Raw genomic sequence first — 18,454 nt, forward strand, 5'->3', positions numbered from 1 at the left:
GGTTATCTACTGGAAATCCGTAAAAAGAGGTTTTAAAGCATGGTTTTAGAAATCGGTTTTAATGGTACTTTCGACATAAACCTTACAATTGATGATACAAAAAGGTAAATACAATAAATAAACAAGGATTATACACCCTCAGACTTACATGTTGACGAAACGAGAAGGACTAAGATATCGATTAGTGATGCTCGACGCGAATGGAAAGAAAGTGCCCTCGTAAGAGGAAAACGATTAATTAATTAAGTTGATTGATGTGTAGTTGGTCAAATTGGTCGGTCATGCAAACGGGGAGGCTGGTACTCAGAAGGATCCGAGCATACGTGGTCGAAAGTTCAAGCACGTAGACGCCAAAAAGTAAGAACAAAGTCTAGAATGCAAAGGGAGAAGAGAAGGGCGGACACTCGCGTGAGAAATATGAGGAGCGAAGGCTCCTATTTATACTAATCACGTGGAGGAATTAGGGTTTCGGAGAGTCTTTGGAAGTGAATCTCGGAAAGATACGAAAAAGATACGAAAATTACGCGAGAAAAAGACTGGGAAGAGGCGCGCAGCCCATGCGTCTCTTGGAAGAGGCGCAGCACTGCTGCGTGCCTGTTCCCAAGGGGTTTCCTCCCGAAGAAAGATCTCGCGTTTGAGTTATGGTAGGACGGAAATAATTCGGTTTTCCTTAATATCTTATGTGAATATTACGGGAAATTGTTTACTAAAAGATAAAATTTATGAAATATGGAATAGAAATATCCGGAACATTCGAACATTCGACTCGGGATTTAACGGTTATCGAGAAAATGGAGACGGTTTTAGGCCGGACTCGAATGTACTCTAATTACTGCCAAAACGACCGTATCGGCACGTAGATGACAACTAAGAGGTAGACATTAATATTTGAGCAATCACTTGACGATAATCTTATGAATTGTCACAAATCGTTCCGCGTACCAAACATGCGGCCCAATCATCACCGGGTGGTTTGCGAGGGGTGCAGAAATGAGGTATCTACACATGCTCATATAACATTCAACTTATTAATCAGGTACTACCCGCATGCTTTAACTTTATAACTTTTCGTAAAACAACACATACTTATACATTACAAATTCTATTCCCATGTTACTAATACAACTCCATTACAACTCCCCTTCGTCACGTAAACATATTCTTAATTACAAAATTCATATTCTCATGCAATTGTCACTCCATCTTTTCCAATTAATTCATCCAACATGTGCATATGAAACAACAGTAAACAATTATATAACTTCATTATATGACTTTACGCAAACACAATATACGTATACGATACAACATTCCTATTCACATGTTCCTTATTATGCCAGATCATAAATCATCCATCGTGCCATTCATATATCCAACCAACAACATATATAATCATATCATCATCTTCCTTCACTACACATCTTCTATCCTCCACATACATGCATCCACCTATTCATACAACTCATTATTATATAAATACATAGCACATAAGGTAAACACATAGCGATCCCGACTCACATCCCATGGTGACCGGTTCAAAATTGTAGGGCGAATTCGCAACTTTAGGACGTCTCCCAAGTCTTTGCAGTAGCTCCTACAATTCCTACCCCAGGTTCATTTTAATTTGACTCTCTATATTCATTAGATTCATTGGTTACAAGTTTCAGGATCATCGCTCTGATACCACTTTGTGACACCCCCATACTCCAAGTGCCTTACCAGGAACACTTAAGGTATGAGAACGTCACCATCTCGGTTACCCGAGGCAATGATACTCAAATAGACAATAACGAAACGTATTTAAATGATAATAAAGTTTAAGTATTACAAGCCAAACTCCAAAAACCGTTAAAATGAAATACAAGGTTCTCAAAACTGTCAACTACTAAACAGCTACAAAATGTTCGACACAGCGGAAGACTTCTAAACCTGCAACGTGATGACTCATCCCAGCTATCCCATGCGCATCGTCTCATACCTGCTCAATAACTGCTCAGCACCCCCGAATGGATCACCACAATTTTTAAAACATTTAAACGGGGTCAGTACTGATTACATAAAACAAATGCCACAATGAAACAGAAACACAAACAATCCAAATAGCTCAAACAATCTCCAGTCTCCATCTCCAATCTCCACACAAATGACTACACACTAAAGTGTGTAGTCCTGCCAAAGTACCCATCGCAACAAGTACTCCACGCCGCCAGTGGGGGACCGCAGCCGTACCCACCAAATCCCCGCTCATCTCCATCGAGCGATAAACCCAAGTTTTCTTAATGTGCACATCCCCTCCTGTGGCGGGTTCCACAGATGGCGAACCAAGGGCGTGAAGGCACTCTCGCAAGTGACTCCACTCAGCCAAGAACGCGCCCCGAAGATCACAGACAGTTACACAATCAATCAACAGTATGAAAACAACAATCGTCTAACAACTTAACAATACAATCAATCTTTAATCACAACAACCACCACCACGCATTATGTAACTAATACTGAGTAAGGAAACCCTACCTGGAAACCAATCACCAAGATCGTCACAATCAGTTAATCAACATCGTCCTTCACTGAAATTACTTCCTATCAAACATACAATCATACAATCACAATCTAACATCAACAATACTCCCCAAAACCCCAAATTACCCAATTAGGGTTTCAACCAACTTTAACAAAACATTATAAAAATTATATAAAAAGCTTACCCTCTACACAAGGATCACAACGGCGTAAAGAACAAGGTGATCCGACACTCCTAGCCTTGGGGATTTGTTAACAATGCGAGAAACACACTTACGTAACTTCTTTTCTTCTCAAAAGAGGTTTTTAGAATGATAAAAGAGATTAAGAAAGATGACGGAGGCTTTATATACTAATCCCACATTATTAACAAAACCCGTCAAAATCACCCGTAAAACACTCTTACTCGATCGAGTAAGTGACGTACTCGATCGAGTGCCCCTTACTCGATCGAGTGCCACACGTACTCGATTGAGTACCCATCAGGCACACTACTGTTTTGCGTAAAAACATACTTACTCGACAGAGTAAGCCCCACTCGATAGAGTACCCATAGACATAGAAAACCGTAGTATTACAGTCTTCCCTCCTTAAAAGGAACTTCGTCCCCGAAGTTCAACTCATACATAAAAACAAACATACTAACTCGATTAAGACACAACAACGCAACTACGAACTCAAAACAAAACCCCAACCTATAAAACACGAACTCTTAACACCAACTCCACCAAATATGCCTACCTCCACAACACGGCTCACGATATCTTATCAACTACATCATAGTCTCTCTCGACACCAACTCCAAACACTACCAACTACTATCCACAAACGTTGTTAGCTCCGTAACATATTATCCACTAGAAAATGCGATATCAAGACACTCATAACATCAAACGGAATGTTACAGAGTATCCGGTCTGACGGGTGTTATTTTTCGCTGTTTGATTTAGAAAGGATTAGAGTTATATTAAGACACGTTTTACAGTTTCTAGTCATTTTACAAAACCTAAGCTACGGAACGTAACTCTAATCCTCTCTAAATCTTTCTCCCAATTGCGTGGATCGTTCGTGAGTCTAGTTCATCTTTCCTTGTGTCGATTGTGTCGGTAAGCCTCTGATTTCATAAGTTTCATTAATTTGTCTTTTAGAGTTTTGCCCTAATTTGTGATTTGGAGGAAAGGGGTTTGGCATGTGGAAATTGAAATTATGTGATTATTGTGTTTAGGTGACGGTGTCATGGGGAATTGCTATTGATTGCTTGTGTATGCTTGGATTGCGAAAAGGTAGGCTTTCCCTACTCGGTTACTGTTTAATTGTTATAAGATCTTATTGTGATTGTTGGACTATTTGATATTATGATCATCTGCTAATTGTTGATTTGGAGTTGGGTGTTGGAGTTGTGATGATTGTTGGTAATGTTCGCGAGGTGCGTCCTCGGCTGAGTGGAGTCACTTGCGGGAGTGGCTTCACGCCCTAGTTTCGCCCTCTGTGGAACCCGCCACAGGAGGGGATGTGCACATTAATAGACAGGGTTATCGCTCGTTGATGAGCGGGGCTTAGGTGGAGATTGGCTGCGGTCCCCCACTGGCGGTGAGGATTACCTGTTGCGATGGGTAATCTGGCAGGGCCACACACTTCGGTGTGTAGTCGGTTACTATGTGAGATTGAGAGTTTGGAGGTGGATGATGATTAGCTGGTTGCCTTTTTGTACTTGTCTTATTTTGATTATGCAGTGAACTGACACCCGTTGTTATTTTGTAAAATCTGTGGTGATTCATTCGGGGATGGTGAGCGGATTGTGACAGGTGATGGTTGCCTTTAGCTACGGGGACGAGATAGGATGTCATCACTTTGAGTCTAGCTTCCGTTGTTACGAGTTTAGCTGTCTTTGATTTCAGTTGTATTGAGATCTTAATACTTTTCTTTTGAGTTGGTTTGAGATAATGTAATCGTTAACTCTTTATAGTACTTTAATAAATGTTGTTTTGGAATGGTAACTTTGATATACTAACCTCGGGAAACCGAGATGGTGACAGTCTCTCATACTAGGGTGGTCCTGGTAAGGCACCTTGTTATGTGGGGGTGTTACATCTTGTTGCGGAAACTCTCGCTTTAAAAGAAGGCATTTTAGGAGCTAAATACTTAGGAATTTCAAAGTTAATCGTAAAAGGTGATAATTTATGTATTATTAATTCAATTCGTAGTGCTTGGCAAATTTCTTGGGAAATATCTAGTATTATCAACGATGTGAAGTTAAACCTTCATTTTTTCGATGAAATGATAATTAAACTTTACTTTCGTGAAACCGACAAAGTTGCTGACTTTATGGCTTCTATTGGACATGAATGTTTAACTCTTTCGAGGTGGTTTGAAAGTCAGTGGCTTCAACAGTTCAAGTTAACTCACTCATTCGAAAGGATGAAATAGCTTACTGCTATCCCAAACAATCTAGTTTTCTTACAAAAAATTCGAAAAAAAAAAAAAAAAAAAAAATCGAACCGGTTTAGTTATGTGAAGTCTACCTCACAAAACACACCATTTTAACATAACACAAACAATCTCTCGAATCAAACGGTTGATTAATTTTCTCTCATCATACATTCACCAGGTAATTAATCCCTTTCAATCAATTCCCAATCATCTGCATTTCTTCTGTATAATCAAATTAGGGTTCCTGATTTCCCCTATCCCGCCCTCATTCCCTGATTAAAGTTAGGGATTCTTTTTACGAGAGATTTAATTGAATCAATTGTTTGTCAATTGTGCAATTGAATTAGGGAAACAGCAAAAATGGGTGGAGGACATGTAGAAGGAGGAGGAGATTTTAGGAGCAAGGTATGGAGTATGTCAGGTGGGCCCAACTGTAGGCCTAAACATTGGCGTCGGAATACTGCTTTTGCCCTTATTGGCATTTTTCTTGTTTGTGTTCCAATTGCAGTTAAATCTGCGCAACTTGAGGTATTCTTGGTTTCTCATTATGTTGATTTTAATTCACTGTAATGGGATTGTTTAGTTGTGATAAATTGCATTTTACCGAGTTTTATTGTCGAAATTGGTTTACTTATCTTTTGTTGATTTCATTTAATCACAAAGTGTGGTTTTGAATGTTTGATGATCTGTGTTACTCGGACTCGTTAGGAAGGATCTGACACGGGTATGTGTCCAAGTGTCGAACTCAGCCATATTTTGGCTTAATACGAGGTGTCCAACTGTCATACCATGTCCGAGTGTCAAGGTACGCGAGAGTATAAGAAGAATCAAAGTAACATCGGTGGTGATTAGCTATGCGATGGGGTCATTTGGGTGCGATAAGTGGAATTTTACTGAGTTTTGTTGGCGGAATTGATTTACTTTATTATGTTGATTTCATTTTATTAAAAAGTGGGTTTTTGAATGTGTGATGATTAATTATGCAAAATGGCATTTTGGCTGAGTTTTGTTGTCGAAATTGATTCACTTGTCTGAGTGTATCAGGTTAATGGTTAGTTATCTGGTTCGATCAGCTGGTTGGTTGTGATTTGTGATCATGGCATTTTACCAAGTTTTGTTGGTCAAAATCAATACACTTGCTGCCAAGATAGCAAGTACTAGTAGGAAGTGAATGTTAGCTGGTTCTCCTGGATGAGGGTCTAAAATATCTTTTTGAAAGATGTATTGAAATAGTGGGAATGGGTGAATTAACAAATTTTGGAAGGAAGAAGGGGAGTAGTGAAGGAAGCGGAGATATAATGGCTGTGGAGATTGGTAAGGAATTAAGTAGTTGTATTGGTTTCATATTCCCTTGTTTTGTGGCTGAAATTGATTTCTCGTCTTGACGATGGAAATAAGGGAGTGGATTTCAGGTGGGGGTTGGTACTGGGGTACCTAAGATGAGGGTTCAATCATCGTCTTTTTAAGAGGTTTTGAATGTCATCCAGAAAAAGAGGTTTGAAATAGAGAAAAATACAAATTCTTGTGTAAGGCGGCCTTACAAAAGTAGTTAGTAAAACGAATCGTTTTTAATATAACTAATTTCTCATTAAAGGGTTCAAGGTACTTGTTTTAATAGATTCGATTTACACAACTTTTGTGTAAGATGGCCTTACTGTAGAGAAAATAGGTGAATTGAAGGCTTGGAGAGTTGGAGGGGGGAGGGGGGGTGATTGGTAGTTGTAATGGAAATAAAGTAGGGGTTAAAACTCTCCTAACGGTGGATGTTCGGAATAGTTTATGGGTGGAACTGCTAAAGGTTACTGGCTTACTGCACTTGCATGATTGTGCAGTATTGTTTTAAAAAATAGTTTATGGGATTTAAGGGATTCCACACAAAGCAGGCAAGGCCAACTACAGAAGCAAGAAGGCATTGTGGCAGCTGTTAGCCTAATGCAGTCTTGTGTTTGGACTTTGGTGTTATATCATTTTATGATGGTAAATGACATTCGCTCACAAAAAACTGGCAAATGGTTCTAAATGGGAAACAATATAGCTCGTATCCTTTATTAGAAATCTTGTTGGCTGTCATTCTTCTTTTCAATGCCAGTTTTCATTGCCCAGATATTGTATTCTGTAATCGCAATGTGGATATTGACAAATAAAAGCCAAGTTTATTTGTTTGATGAGATTCTGGTCTGTGTATCCAGATGAGTGGCACATTTGTAAACAGTTGCCCTCCGAATGTTTCTAAATGATACCATTTACATCATTAATTTGTTAAACATCTGGTTTGTTGTCAATAAAATGAGTTTCTTTCTTACATCTATGTCGTTAAGTGCTGATCTCTGATTTTGCTTTTTGCAGCAACGACCTCACGAACCTGTTCGCCCTATTCCTTCTCAAATGTGGTGCAAGAATTTTGGGAACAAAGAATACTAGAGCTGCCTCTATATGTCGATTATGTACTGTCAAGGTTTTTTATGTCTTCATCTTGGAGCTGTAGACATCTTTCTCCGCGACTATGTATTTTTCCCCGCAGCTGCCGCGCAATAAGTTGAAATTGAATGGATTATTGTTTTTGTAGATTGTATCTGGTGCAAATTTCTGCTACATTGACGTTTGCCGTCTGTTATACCAGTCTTTGAACTGGTTGTTTACTCTAACCACATACACGCGAACCAAATTCCCCTGGCTTCTTTCATTATCTTTCTCCATTTAAGCATAAGGCTCTGAGATTTGAATTCGAGTAGACTGAGAGTCAGAAATAAATATGGTGTCTGACGTTATGTAATCCTGCTCCCCAATTTCTCAAAACAACATGCAGTTGAGCTGAAATATTCATTTTTCTATTGATCCTCTGCCTGCTGCCAGTGCCTGATATATTCGACCCTGTATTCATTCGTGGAGTATACTCTCGAAGTCAGAGTTCTATGTGCAACAATGCAAGTATATACAGATATGGAGGAAATCAATGTGAGACATCAGATCATTTCCATAACTTTTGGGTCAATATTTGGCCAACATCTACAGCCAGTCAGCCACCATATATTCACAATCGGGAACAATATTTCCGCGGGTATAATAACTTGGCCTCAAGATTTTCAGTCTTCAACCGAGGATTATTATGGTGAGATGAGTGTGTAACTGATAAAACACAAATTCTCACCCGGAAATTAAACAACCCTCTTTACTTTGATCATCTTTATGAGATCTTTAGCTTGAAAAAAAAATTCACTACTTTTAGAACCCGTAGCTGGGAGTTACGGTCGATCAAAACCGAGTAAACTTTGACTGGTCATAAGACCTATGACTAGGTTCAAAAAGCGGTAATTTTTTCTTTTTAAATTTAAGGTATATATGAGATCTTTGCTTTGACATTTATTTTAAATTTCTGAACTCGTATCAAGAATTAAGACATTCAATCTTTTTTTATTCGCATTTTGAGGTGTGCGTTCACCCATGGACGGTTCGAAAAGATGATTCAGGTTAGCCAACCCCAAATCATTTTGGGATTAAGGCTCTGTTGTTGTTGTTGTGTTTTGCAATAAAGAAAAGCGTATATTTAGAACATAAAATTTATAGAATCTGAATTTATTAAAACTGATTAAAACTGAATTTTTTTTTATTTCATTTTCTGATGATTAAAACTGATTCAAATTTATAAAATCTGAATTTTTCCGAGCTAAACAATAAGAGTGAAATATATAGTCGTATGATTTTAATATTTCTGAAATGAAAAACTGAACCGAACGGGTTTTATTCAACTTTTGGTGGACTATATATAAAGCCGAGTGATGAATACGCGGCGACAAAACACGCGATTCTTGCTGAATTATCGCATTCTCTTCTCTTTGTTCAACTCACTACACTGTAATTTCCTCAACTTCATGTCTCTCGTCTTCTTCATCATTCATTTCTACTACTGTATATTTTTTAATTTCTTTTTAATTTTAAATTATGCTCTAAGATGTCACTGATTATTTTCTAATCATGAAATTATTGTATACAGGATTTGAAGAATGTGGAGAGTAACGCGATCTGCGGCGTCGAATCTTCGTCGATCGCGGCATTTTTCGATTTCGGCAGCGGCCGCGGCAGCAGCGATCCCTGGTCCTTGTATTGTTCATAAGCGTGGTGCTGATATTCTTCACGATCCTTGGTGTAATAAGGTTTACTATTATCTATCTTCATCAACGATTTATTTATTTATTTATTTATCATTCTGTACTTGGCAATTTGATAGCGGAATTTGCTAGTTAGTAGTTATGTATATGTAGAATGCTTTGATCAGGTATGCAAATATGCAATGTCGAATTCGTGTTCGAGAATGTGTTTTTGTAAGATGTGGCGACGTATTATGCTGGATATGGATTGGAATGATTGCTGGAAATGTTATTGAGTGATGGAAGTAGCGATTTAGAAAGAATATTAGTGGTTTGGAAATAAAAATAGGATGACCGTTGGGTTAATGATTGGCTATTGGATAAATTTTGCCTTATAAATTTTGGAATTCAGTTCAGACTCGAGAGTTTTGATGAGTTCTGGAAATGAATTGGAATGATTGCTGGAAATGTTATTTTAAGAATGAATTTGATGAGTAATTTGATCATTTACACGGGTTTTGTTTTGTCATTTTGTAATTGGTCCTTCTCTAATTGCGATTATGTGCAATTTAAAAGAAGAGTTATTACCTGTGGATTTTTCGTAAGTATATTTTTGTGAGTAAGTTTCATGTAAAACCGTCTACAAAATACTTTGATGTCCTTCTCACCCATACATTGTAGTTGATGGAAGTTATTTTAGTGGTGGGTAAATAAGTAAAGTAACACATAGTTTTACAATGACAATTGTGTCTTAACGGTTTTATACAAGAATTCTAGTATTTTTGCAGGGTTTAGGACTTTAGGAGTTGATTAGTACCAGCAATTCTGTTTAGCGTAGTGTTTGTTGTCTATGAAAGGAATCTTATCATCGGTCATTTTGTGGTTTGAATCTTTATTTTTCAGGACACTGGCTTCCCATTGACGGAAAGAGATCGACTTGGCCTTCGTGGTCTCTTGCCACCTCGCATTGTATCGTTTGAGCAGCAATATGACCGTTTCAGTGGGTTTCCTTTCTTTCATTTCTACATGTACCATCTCTTATTGTTTCTCGCCTACACAAACTATGTGCTCCAAACTCCAAATGTCGAAGTATTGGATACTCTATTTTTGGAGCTTTTTGTCTAGAAAGAAGTGTGACACGTCGGAGTAGCTGAATGTTGACACGCGACACACAACATAGCTTACACAATTCTAGTAATTTTGGCAATAGGACTCAAAGCTTGAGTAAATCAGAGGTGGAATCTAATTATCTTCCTCTTTTGTTTTAGCTGTTGCAATGTGGAAGAGTCTGCAAGTCTTGTTGCTTGATACTATTAGAGACTTGTATGGAGTATAAGATAACCTCAATATTGTCAATGCATGTGTCTTTAACTCTTCACTCCTGACTTCTGATTGAATAACCCCGTTACTTTTTTTCATTTTCTTGGTTCGGACATGAATTCTTCGCTTGTGTGAGGGTAAACAGAGTTTTGATGGTGCCTAACATTTTTCTTGATCAGTTAGAGGTGTTGAAGTTTTAACGAATTTCTTGAGCTGTTAACTGTCATAAATAAATGTCTACTTAGAATGATTACAATTATTTAAATGGTCTTCTCTATTGGGTGCAGTGGAGTCATATCGATCATTGGAGAGAAATACTCAGGGTCAACCAGAAAGTTCTGTAGCTTTGGCGAAATGGAGGATCCTGAATAGATTGCACGATAGGAATGAGACATTATACTACAGAGTAAGGTCCATGATTTCTTCAATATATAATGAAAAGCTTTGGTCTGAGACTGTTTGGTCATTCTGTTCAGGTCCTTATTGATAATGTCAAAGACTTCGCTCCTATTATATATACTCCAACTGTCGGGCTGGTGTGTCAAAATTACTCTGGCTTGTTCAGACGTCCACGTGGAATGTATTTCAGCGCCAAGGATAAAGGAGAGATGATGTCCATGATTTATAATTGGCCAGCTCAACATGTATGCGTTGAATTCCCGGTTTCTGTTACCTTTTTGTTTAACTCGCTTGATTATTAAGATTGGAAGAAAATATAGCTGGTTTATCAGTACCTTTTCTTTTAGTTTTGAGGTAAATTTAGTTGATCGCTGCATTTTTTTAACTACTTAGTAGCTTGGTTTAACAACATTAGCCTAGTGCCTTAAGGGCTCCCACAAATTGCGGGTTAAGGAGGTTATTGCCCTTAGGTTGAAGGAAACTAAAGGTTGTTTCTGTATAACCAATAATAAAATTTCATCGAGAATTGCATCAAAATACTGCTGCTTTTTTCTGAGTCAGAATTACGGCTACAATATAATAGGGTATTATCTTGCTTTAACAGACATAAAACATTTACATAAGCTGTCAATAGTGTTTCCTTTTTTCAAGATACTTCGTTTCGAGGATGGTGCCTTTGGCAATTTGGTGTTTTTTCCCCCTGCTGATGGTTTTAGATGATGATTCACGTCAACTTATCGTCCTATCCCAAATCATTTGTTTCAGTATCTCTTCGCAATAGGAAGTGAAGTCTTGTTTTTGAGGTTGCTGGATAACTTAAGTTTATCTTTGGTCAGATTATCTGTCATCATCTATGGAGATACTGTTTTGTTTTTCCCCAAATGGGTCTCACAACCTTGGAATACTTTTGTAGAACCAGAATTTACCAACCCCTTTTCCCTTGCCATTTGTTCCTCCTGAGTATGATGTACATTATAATTGGTTCTTCTTCTTCCTGAATTAGGAATTACCGAATAGGATAGGACACTCTCTTTGTCAAGAACGCATGCTTATTCCTCACTTGTTATGCAGGTTGATATGATAGTTGTCACAGATGGTAGCCGCATTCTTGGCTTGGGTGACCTTGGAGTACAAGGAATCGGCATTCCTATCGGAAAGCTTGATGTGTATGTTGCTGCGGCAGGGATGAACCCACAGCGGGTAATACTCTGAAATAAATTGTATCTTGTACTGAACTTGTCATTTCTTATCCTTGATAAACATATTAATATTTAATATATGTTTTAATCTGCTTATCTTTTTTCTTTATATATGTTTTCAGGTACTACCTGTGATGCTTGATGTTGGTACTAACAACCATAAGCTTCTTGAAGATCGACTGTGTAAGTACTAGTGTGATGCCGTGATAGACACTAGATTCTGCGCTAAGCTCTTCTATATGTACTGTAGACGATTTCTGGAATGCATTACCAGTCGATTGTACCTTTTGCTTGGTGATTTCTATAAATGGCACCTGTATTTTAGATAATACGGCTATGTCGTTACTACATCTGACCCATCTTACTAAGCTATAGACGACTGCTTTTAAATAATGCGCTATATAGTTATATCCTAATGTTTAAATTTGATCAAAGATATATTATATTAAATTTTGCAATGACTAATCATTATGTCCACTGTTGATTTGCAAGCCTATAGTCTTCTCCATTGCCCGTAGATTGGGGTATTATGATCAAGAATTATCTGTCCATGTATATTAACTCTCTGTATTTCGCTTTTCTGTGCATTAACTATTTACTTTCCTTTTTATGTATGCAGATTTGGGACTCAGGCAACCTAGACTTGAAGGTGATGAATATATTGCTATAGTAGATGAGTTTATGGAAGCTGTTCATACACGTTGGCCCAAAGCTATAGTGCAGGTTCGTTTTCTTAGATTATACTGCAGCGCATTCACTTTCATTCCTGTAACTTACTGATGAATGTGTGGCCAGTTTGAGGACTTCCAAATGAAGTGGGCATTTGAAACGTTGGAAAGATATCGTAAAAGGTGTTGCATGTTTAATGATGACATTCAGGTGAGTTTTGGTGCTGTTCATTATTAAATTTTGTGTCTAGTGTTATCTAAATGACATGCCTGTTTGTAGACATGAGTACTAACATCCGCTGGCTGGGGCTGTAATTATATAGTTGAGATGTTTTCCAGTTAAAATGTATGTACATTTAGTTATCTCTTATTGTACAGGGAACTGCTGGTGTTGCCTTGGCTGGACTGTTAGGTGCTGTCAGAGCACAGGGTCGGCCATTGACTGACTTCGTGAAACAGAAAATAGTTGTGGTTGGAGCTGGCAGGTTTGATCAGTGCTTTTAATTTGTTTTGTTGCTTGGTCTCTTTCTTTATACGTATGGCCAAAAAAACTGATTTCAACAAGATGATTTTCAGTGCAGGGATTGGTGTTCTAAACATGGCAGTTTGGGCTGTTACCAGGATGGCTGGGGCAAATGGCATACAAGACAAACATCAGTTTTACCTGATCGACAAAGACGTATGTTTTACTTGGGCTCTGTGCCTCTATGCTTTCGATAATAGCATTGTGTTATATAATTATATTAGGACCTGTCTCATTGCATGCATGTGATTTGTGTACTCTTTTCATTGACTAATGTTGAAAGTAGACAATATTTCCCTTTTGTTGATGGAGTCTTGACTGGTGTTTGGACTCTTGACATAATTGATGTTAGTCCTTTTCTCTTGGGTGCTGTTTTTTTCCCCAAACATTTTTGCGCGTTACACCGGTATTGGCGTCCACTGCTGGATGCCTTGATTGCTCATTTTTATAGATTCCATTTGACATCAACTCAATGTGAATGTAGGGGCTCATTACTAAAGAGAGAAAAAATTTAGATCCAGCTGCTGAATTATTTGCTAGATGTCCTGGAGAACATGATGGGCTCAGGGAGGGAGCAGATCTTGCTGAAGTGGTAAAATTTTTGCTTTTTCTGGACCATGCTTTAAATCATAATTCATTGTGTTTCTTTCTTGCATTGCACATAAGACTATCTGAAACTAAGACCCTATTCATGTTACAAGTCCCTTGAATTTTTTAATCTTAGTTCCTTCAGTTGTTCAGGTTAGGAATGTCAAGCCAGATGTGCTTCTCGGTTTATCTGGAGTTGGGGGTATCTTCAATGAAGAGGTGAGATGACCATGAACTCATAGTTTTGTTGCCATATAGAATATTTGTACTTTTGAGATGTACGTCCTGAAATGCTTCATAATTATTTTGTGCCAACTATGCTGGTGACAAACAATTTCAAAAACTAGGATTAATTTTGAGCTGCCTACAAACAGTCTTAGAGCATCGATGTATACTTCATATGTATCTTTCATGCTTAAAAGAAATTCAGTCTGTCATATAACTTTCTATTGTACCACTGCTAGTCCAGATGCATTAATGTCATGGATGCTCTGCATGATTCAGAATATGAATAATTTTGTGTGTTCTCATCCTCGTCCTCTTCCTTTTTTAGCTTACTTGTCATTAACCTCTTCATTACCTATGACACAGGTACTTAAAGCTATGCGAGAATCAGACAGCCCTAGACCTGCTATCTTTGCCATGTCAAACCCTACACTGAATGGTTTGATTTTGTTCTGAGACTTGTAAACCTCTGAATTTTTTTTCCATGTCTAACTACTCGTTTATAACGTTCTTCCTGAAATTTCTTCTTGAGCAGCCGAATGCACTCCCGCTGACGCCTTTAAACATGCTGGAGAAAACATTGTGTTCGCAAGTGGAAGTCCTTTCCAGAATGTTGATCTTGGTACATATAATTAGCCATCTCAAAGCCTATTAGAATATTTGATTGGACTTGTTGGCCTGTGTCTATGAACTAGTGCCAAAAATAGCTTGAATACTAATTTGATAATGGTTTTGCAGGAAATGGAAAAGTAGGTCATGTGAATCAAGCGAATAACATGTATCTTTTTCCTGGGTGTGTGACTTCTTTTCAGCTCAAGTTGCTGATGGTATCTATTTCCAACCTTAGAGCTTAATTCAAGCAATTTAAAAATACGAAGTTTTCTCATGTATCAGGATTGGGTTGGGAGCTCTGCTATCAGGGGCTCGGTTGATCACTGATGACATGCTGCAAGCAGCTGCAGAATGGTAAAAAACTATTTTCCATGTTTTTTCGTACCGGAGTGTTCTCTCTGTATACTTGACTTAGAGTTGTTCATGGGCGGGATGGCCATCAGATCTGTCCGGTCCAAACCCTGCAACAGAAGTGGGTATGCAAAATGCATTTTCAAAAGCGTAGGCTTGGCTTGTCCTTAGGCATCAAATCCATGTTAGGCCCATATCTTGGTCATACAAGATTGCCATCTGTATTGCGATTACAAGTTACAACATTATGGCTTGTAAACCTGCTATTAGCTATTTTGTTTTCTCATATATACAAGATGGTTTTAACTGAAATTCAGTCAAGAGTTTCTTATTTAAAGCTGTTTTATCTGCAGTCTCGCTTCATACATAACAGATGATGAAATCCAGAGTGGCATTTTGTTTCCTTCAGTTGCCAGGTTAGTTCCTTAACACACAACTCTTCCGCCTCTTCTTTTCACCCTTCCCAAAAAAGAAAATGTTTCCAAACAAGGGCTTGTGAATTCATGAAGGCTAATACTGTATAGTTTTAATAGGAAGTGGTGGACTTTTCTTTCATTATTTTCCAAAAACTATAAATTATATTGGATAAATAAAGTTATACTGCACCTCAACTTCTGCTTTTCTATTCGATTTACATGGGAAAAGTAGACTTTATGTTCTCTATGAGACTTTTGTTATGAGCGGTATGTTTGGAAAGATAACAAATAACCACAATTGTTTTACTTGAATCCAGCATACGAGATATTACGGCAGAAGTTGCAGCTGCTGTATTGCGAGAAGCTGCCCTTGAAGACCTAGCTGAAGGTCATGGTGAAGTGGGGCCAAAAGAGCTCAAGTGTATGTCAAAGGTAAAATCCTCATTGATTTCACAATTTTGGCTTATCCGGTGTTTCTCGCATGTGTTTTCATCTCTTTACGTGGTATGGCCATGAAGAGGTTCATGTGATAAAGACTGGGAATATGCCAAGTGTCTAGTCATCAATGTTCTGATATTTCCTGAAATATCCATGTTATAAATTTGAAAAAGGATTTATTTTCTGCCTAAATCGAAGTATCAAAGTGTCGTGGGACTCATGTGAGGTAGGATAACTGGAAACCAGTTTTGATGTTCATGAAAACAAGAACTTGGAGTGGTGGATGATGCGCACATTAGATTCTAGATTCCAGTTTTATGAGAGATTACAAACTGGAAAAAAAAAAGGATTCTCCCCTTGAAACTCGTGTTGATTGACTGATATGAGTATCAATTGCAGGAGGAGAGTGTGGAATATGTGAAGCGCAACATGTGGTTTCCTGTATATAGCCCTCTTGTTCATGAATGAGATATCGGTCGATTGCTGGCAGAAAGCACCAAATTGTGTCACACGCAGGTGGGAGAAAATACTACTGAAAACAGATTGTTAAAGAATGCAAAGCCGAATTGTAGAATCCATCCATTTATAAGTTGTGCTTTCTGTCGACGATATATTTCAGTTGTGAAAACTATTTGTTAATATCCTATTATACCTGGTTTGTAGAATGAAATAGCTTCTTATATGATTACATATGTTTAGTTGGGTTAATGCCCAGAATGAATTTTTCGCTGAGGCATCAGTGCAGTATGAACTTCGTCTGATCGCGATAGTAACCATGTTGTGTTCATACATTTGTCTTACACAAGACCAATGGGGAGAGTATTGGTATGTTGTTAACATGACTTCATCGAAAACATGTTCACAAATCACAATTATCTTACACAAGGCGAATTGTGCTGAGTATTGGTATTGTTAACTCCCATCTCATAAAAATTGTTTAAAGCATCACGCTATTCCTAAACCCTATATAAATTAGTGTTTACATAGGACAGACATGCGTAGGAAGGAAACCTCCTTTTCTTCGAAATGTTAATAGAAATGTTGTAGATATTTCTTAAAGCAAAACTCAATCAACAGCTTGTTAGTCATTGAAAGTTGTGGAGCCTTTGAGCAGAGCTAAGAGTATTTGAAAGAAGCATGGCGATTGTCATTGGGCCTACGCCTCCCGGAACTGGCGTGATAGCAGAAGCAACCTTAACAGCCTCCTCGTAACATACATCCCCAACTAGTCGATATCCTCGAGGGCTGTCTGGATCCTGTTGCGCATAAAATAATCAGGAAATGTGATGAAAAATCAAGGCACGTTGTGATTTGTTATATCTCAAAATACAAATACAATTCACTTCTTTTTGGGACAAAAGCAGTACATGTACTGTGATTTACGACTCCCGAGTCCCTGTGAATTTTTTGTATTTAAACCTGTTTACGACATTTTCATCTTAGTTTCGTTGGATGTTACTGTTTATCTGCTACAATGGCTTCATTATTAAGAATTTCAAAGACATTAAGGTTGTGTTTGGATTGAGGGATTTGGAAAGAAAGGGAGGGGAGGGAATTGGAAGGATGAGAAATCCATTGTTTGGTTAGCAAAATGAAGGTAGAAGGATTTGGAGGGGAGAGAAAATGAATCCCTCAATTTCCCTCCTATAAGGTAAATTATTTCTCTATAAATCTTGCCTATTGTGGAGAGATTTTGATTAGGCTTGGAGGAGGGAAATTGGATCCCTCCAAATCTCTCCCCCTCCATTTCCCTCATTTGCTATCCAAACAAGGGATTTTAAATCCCATACTCTCCCTCCCTTTCTTTTCCCTCCAAATCTCTCAATCCAAACACACCCTAAGGAAACCACAATACTGTCTACACGTCTAACAGCGACATTATAGAGAGATTATTACGGAGAAATATAATAGAAATCAGCTTACATCGACTGGGTTGATCCCAACATCAATGATGACGGCGCCAGGTTTAATCCAGCTACCCCGAACCATGTTAGCTTGTCCAACAGCCGAGATAATAATGTCCGCTTCTTTCGTGATGGCTTCAGGATTTTTTGTTCTAGAGTGAACAATAGTTACAGTAGCATCTTCCCTCTACAAAGATAAGGTCATTTGGAAATCAAACTAGAAGAATTAATCAATGGAATATAAAAGAGAGTCCAGGCAAAAAAAAAATATTCAGGGATCTAAAAGCATACGCAAAGAGAAGAATGCGCACAACTGGGAAGTGAACTTACTTGAAGCAGTAGAGCAGCTGGCATCCCCACGATGTTACTTCGACCAATCACAACTGCCTTCTTTCCCTTTATTTGAACACCATATCTATGCAGTAACTCTATGCATCCCTTTGGGGTACACGGGACAAACAAAGGATCTCTGCCTCTCATTGCAAGGCGACCAATATTCAAAGGGTGAAACCCATCAACGTCTTTTTCAATGCCGACAGCATTTAACATTTTCTCCTCATTAATATGCTGCGAAGGACAAGAGATAGTTTTTCATCACCCAAACAGATAACAATGAGATGGAGTAGCATCAGTAAAGATATGGTTCGAGAGAAGAAAAGAGCAAGGAAAATAAACGATTAAACACCCATATAAAGCTTATACACTCTCACCAGTACCAAGTTAGATGTAGTTCATTACTTCATTCACACTAATCAGAACATTAATGAACTAATCTC

General features: G+C 38.1%; 2 protein-coding genes and 1 long non-coding RNA gene across 4 annotated transcripts; 2 read left to right on the top strand and 1 right to left on the bottom strand.

Annotated features, from left to right (window-relative positions):
* The first annotated feature begins 5,016 nt into the window (after nt 1-5,016).
* Nucleotides 5,017-7,633, top strand: LOC141596699 (uncharacterized). Its single transcript, XR_012522559.1, has 3 exons — nt 5,017-5,128; nt 5,298-5,478; nt 7,297-7,633. It is a non-coding gene; the product is annotated as an uncharacterized LOC141596699 (long non-coding RNA).
* An 895-nt stretch (nt 7,634-8,528) lies between these two features.
* LOC141596700 (NAD-dependent malic enzyme 59 kDa isoform, mitochondrial-like) lies at nt 8,529-16,560 on the top strand. 2 transcript variants are annotated; one of them, XM_074416932.1, is made up of 20 exons: nt 8,529-8,802; nt 8,942-9,101; nt 9,939-10,035; nt 10,643-10,761; nt 10,832-10,999; nt 11,826-11,954; nt 12,076-12,136; nt 12,573-12,676; nt 12,749-12,832; nt 13,000-13,106; nt 13,198-13,300; nt 13,629-13,736; nt 13,886-13,951; nt 14,324-14,396; nt 14,493-14,579; nt 14,696-14,750; nt 14,852-14,923; nt 15,274-15,336; nt 15,654-15,768; nt 16,174-16,560. In XM_074416932.1, the coding sequence occupies exons 2-20, from the start codon at nt 8,952-8,954 to the stop codon at nt 16,240-16,242; spliced, it is 1,830 nt and encodes a 609-aa protein (XP_074273033.1). In that variant the 5' UTR covers nt 8,529-8,802; nt 8,942-8,951; the 3' UTR covers nt 16,243-16,560. The 2 variants fall into 2 exon arrangements, with proteins under 2 accessions (XP_074273033.1, XP_074273034.1); XM_074416933.1 differs by having other exon boundaries at nt 8,784-8,856.
* A 36-nt stretch (nt 16,561-16,596) lies between these two features.
* LOC141596701 (bifunctional protein FolD 4, chloroplastic) lies at nt 16,597-18,243 on the bottom strand (the record flags this gene model as incomplete). The annotated part of the gene is given in 3 exon segments (XM_074416934.1): nt 16,597-17,030; nt 17,698-17,865; nt 18,009-18,243. Coding segments are annotated over 3 exon segments (558 nt in total). The 3' UTR covers nt 16,597-16,859.
* Nucleotides 18,244-18,454: the final 211 nt, after the last annotated feature.

The sequence above is a fragment of the Silene latifolia genome, chromosome 8 (genome assembly GCF_048544455.1).
Source record: "Silene latifolia isolate original U9 population chromosome 8, ASM4854445v1, whole genome shotgun sequence".
NCBI classification, from domain to species: Eukaryota; Viridiplantae; Streptophyta; class Magnoliopsida; order Caryophyllales; family Caryophyllaceae; genus Silene; species Silene latifolia.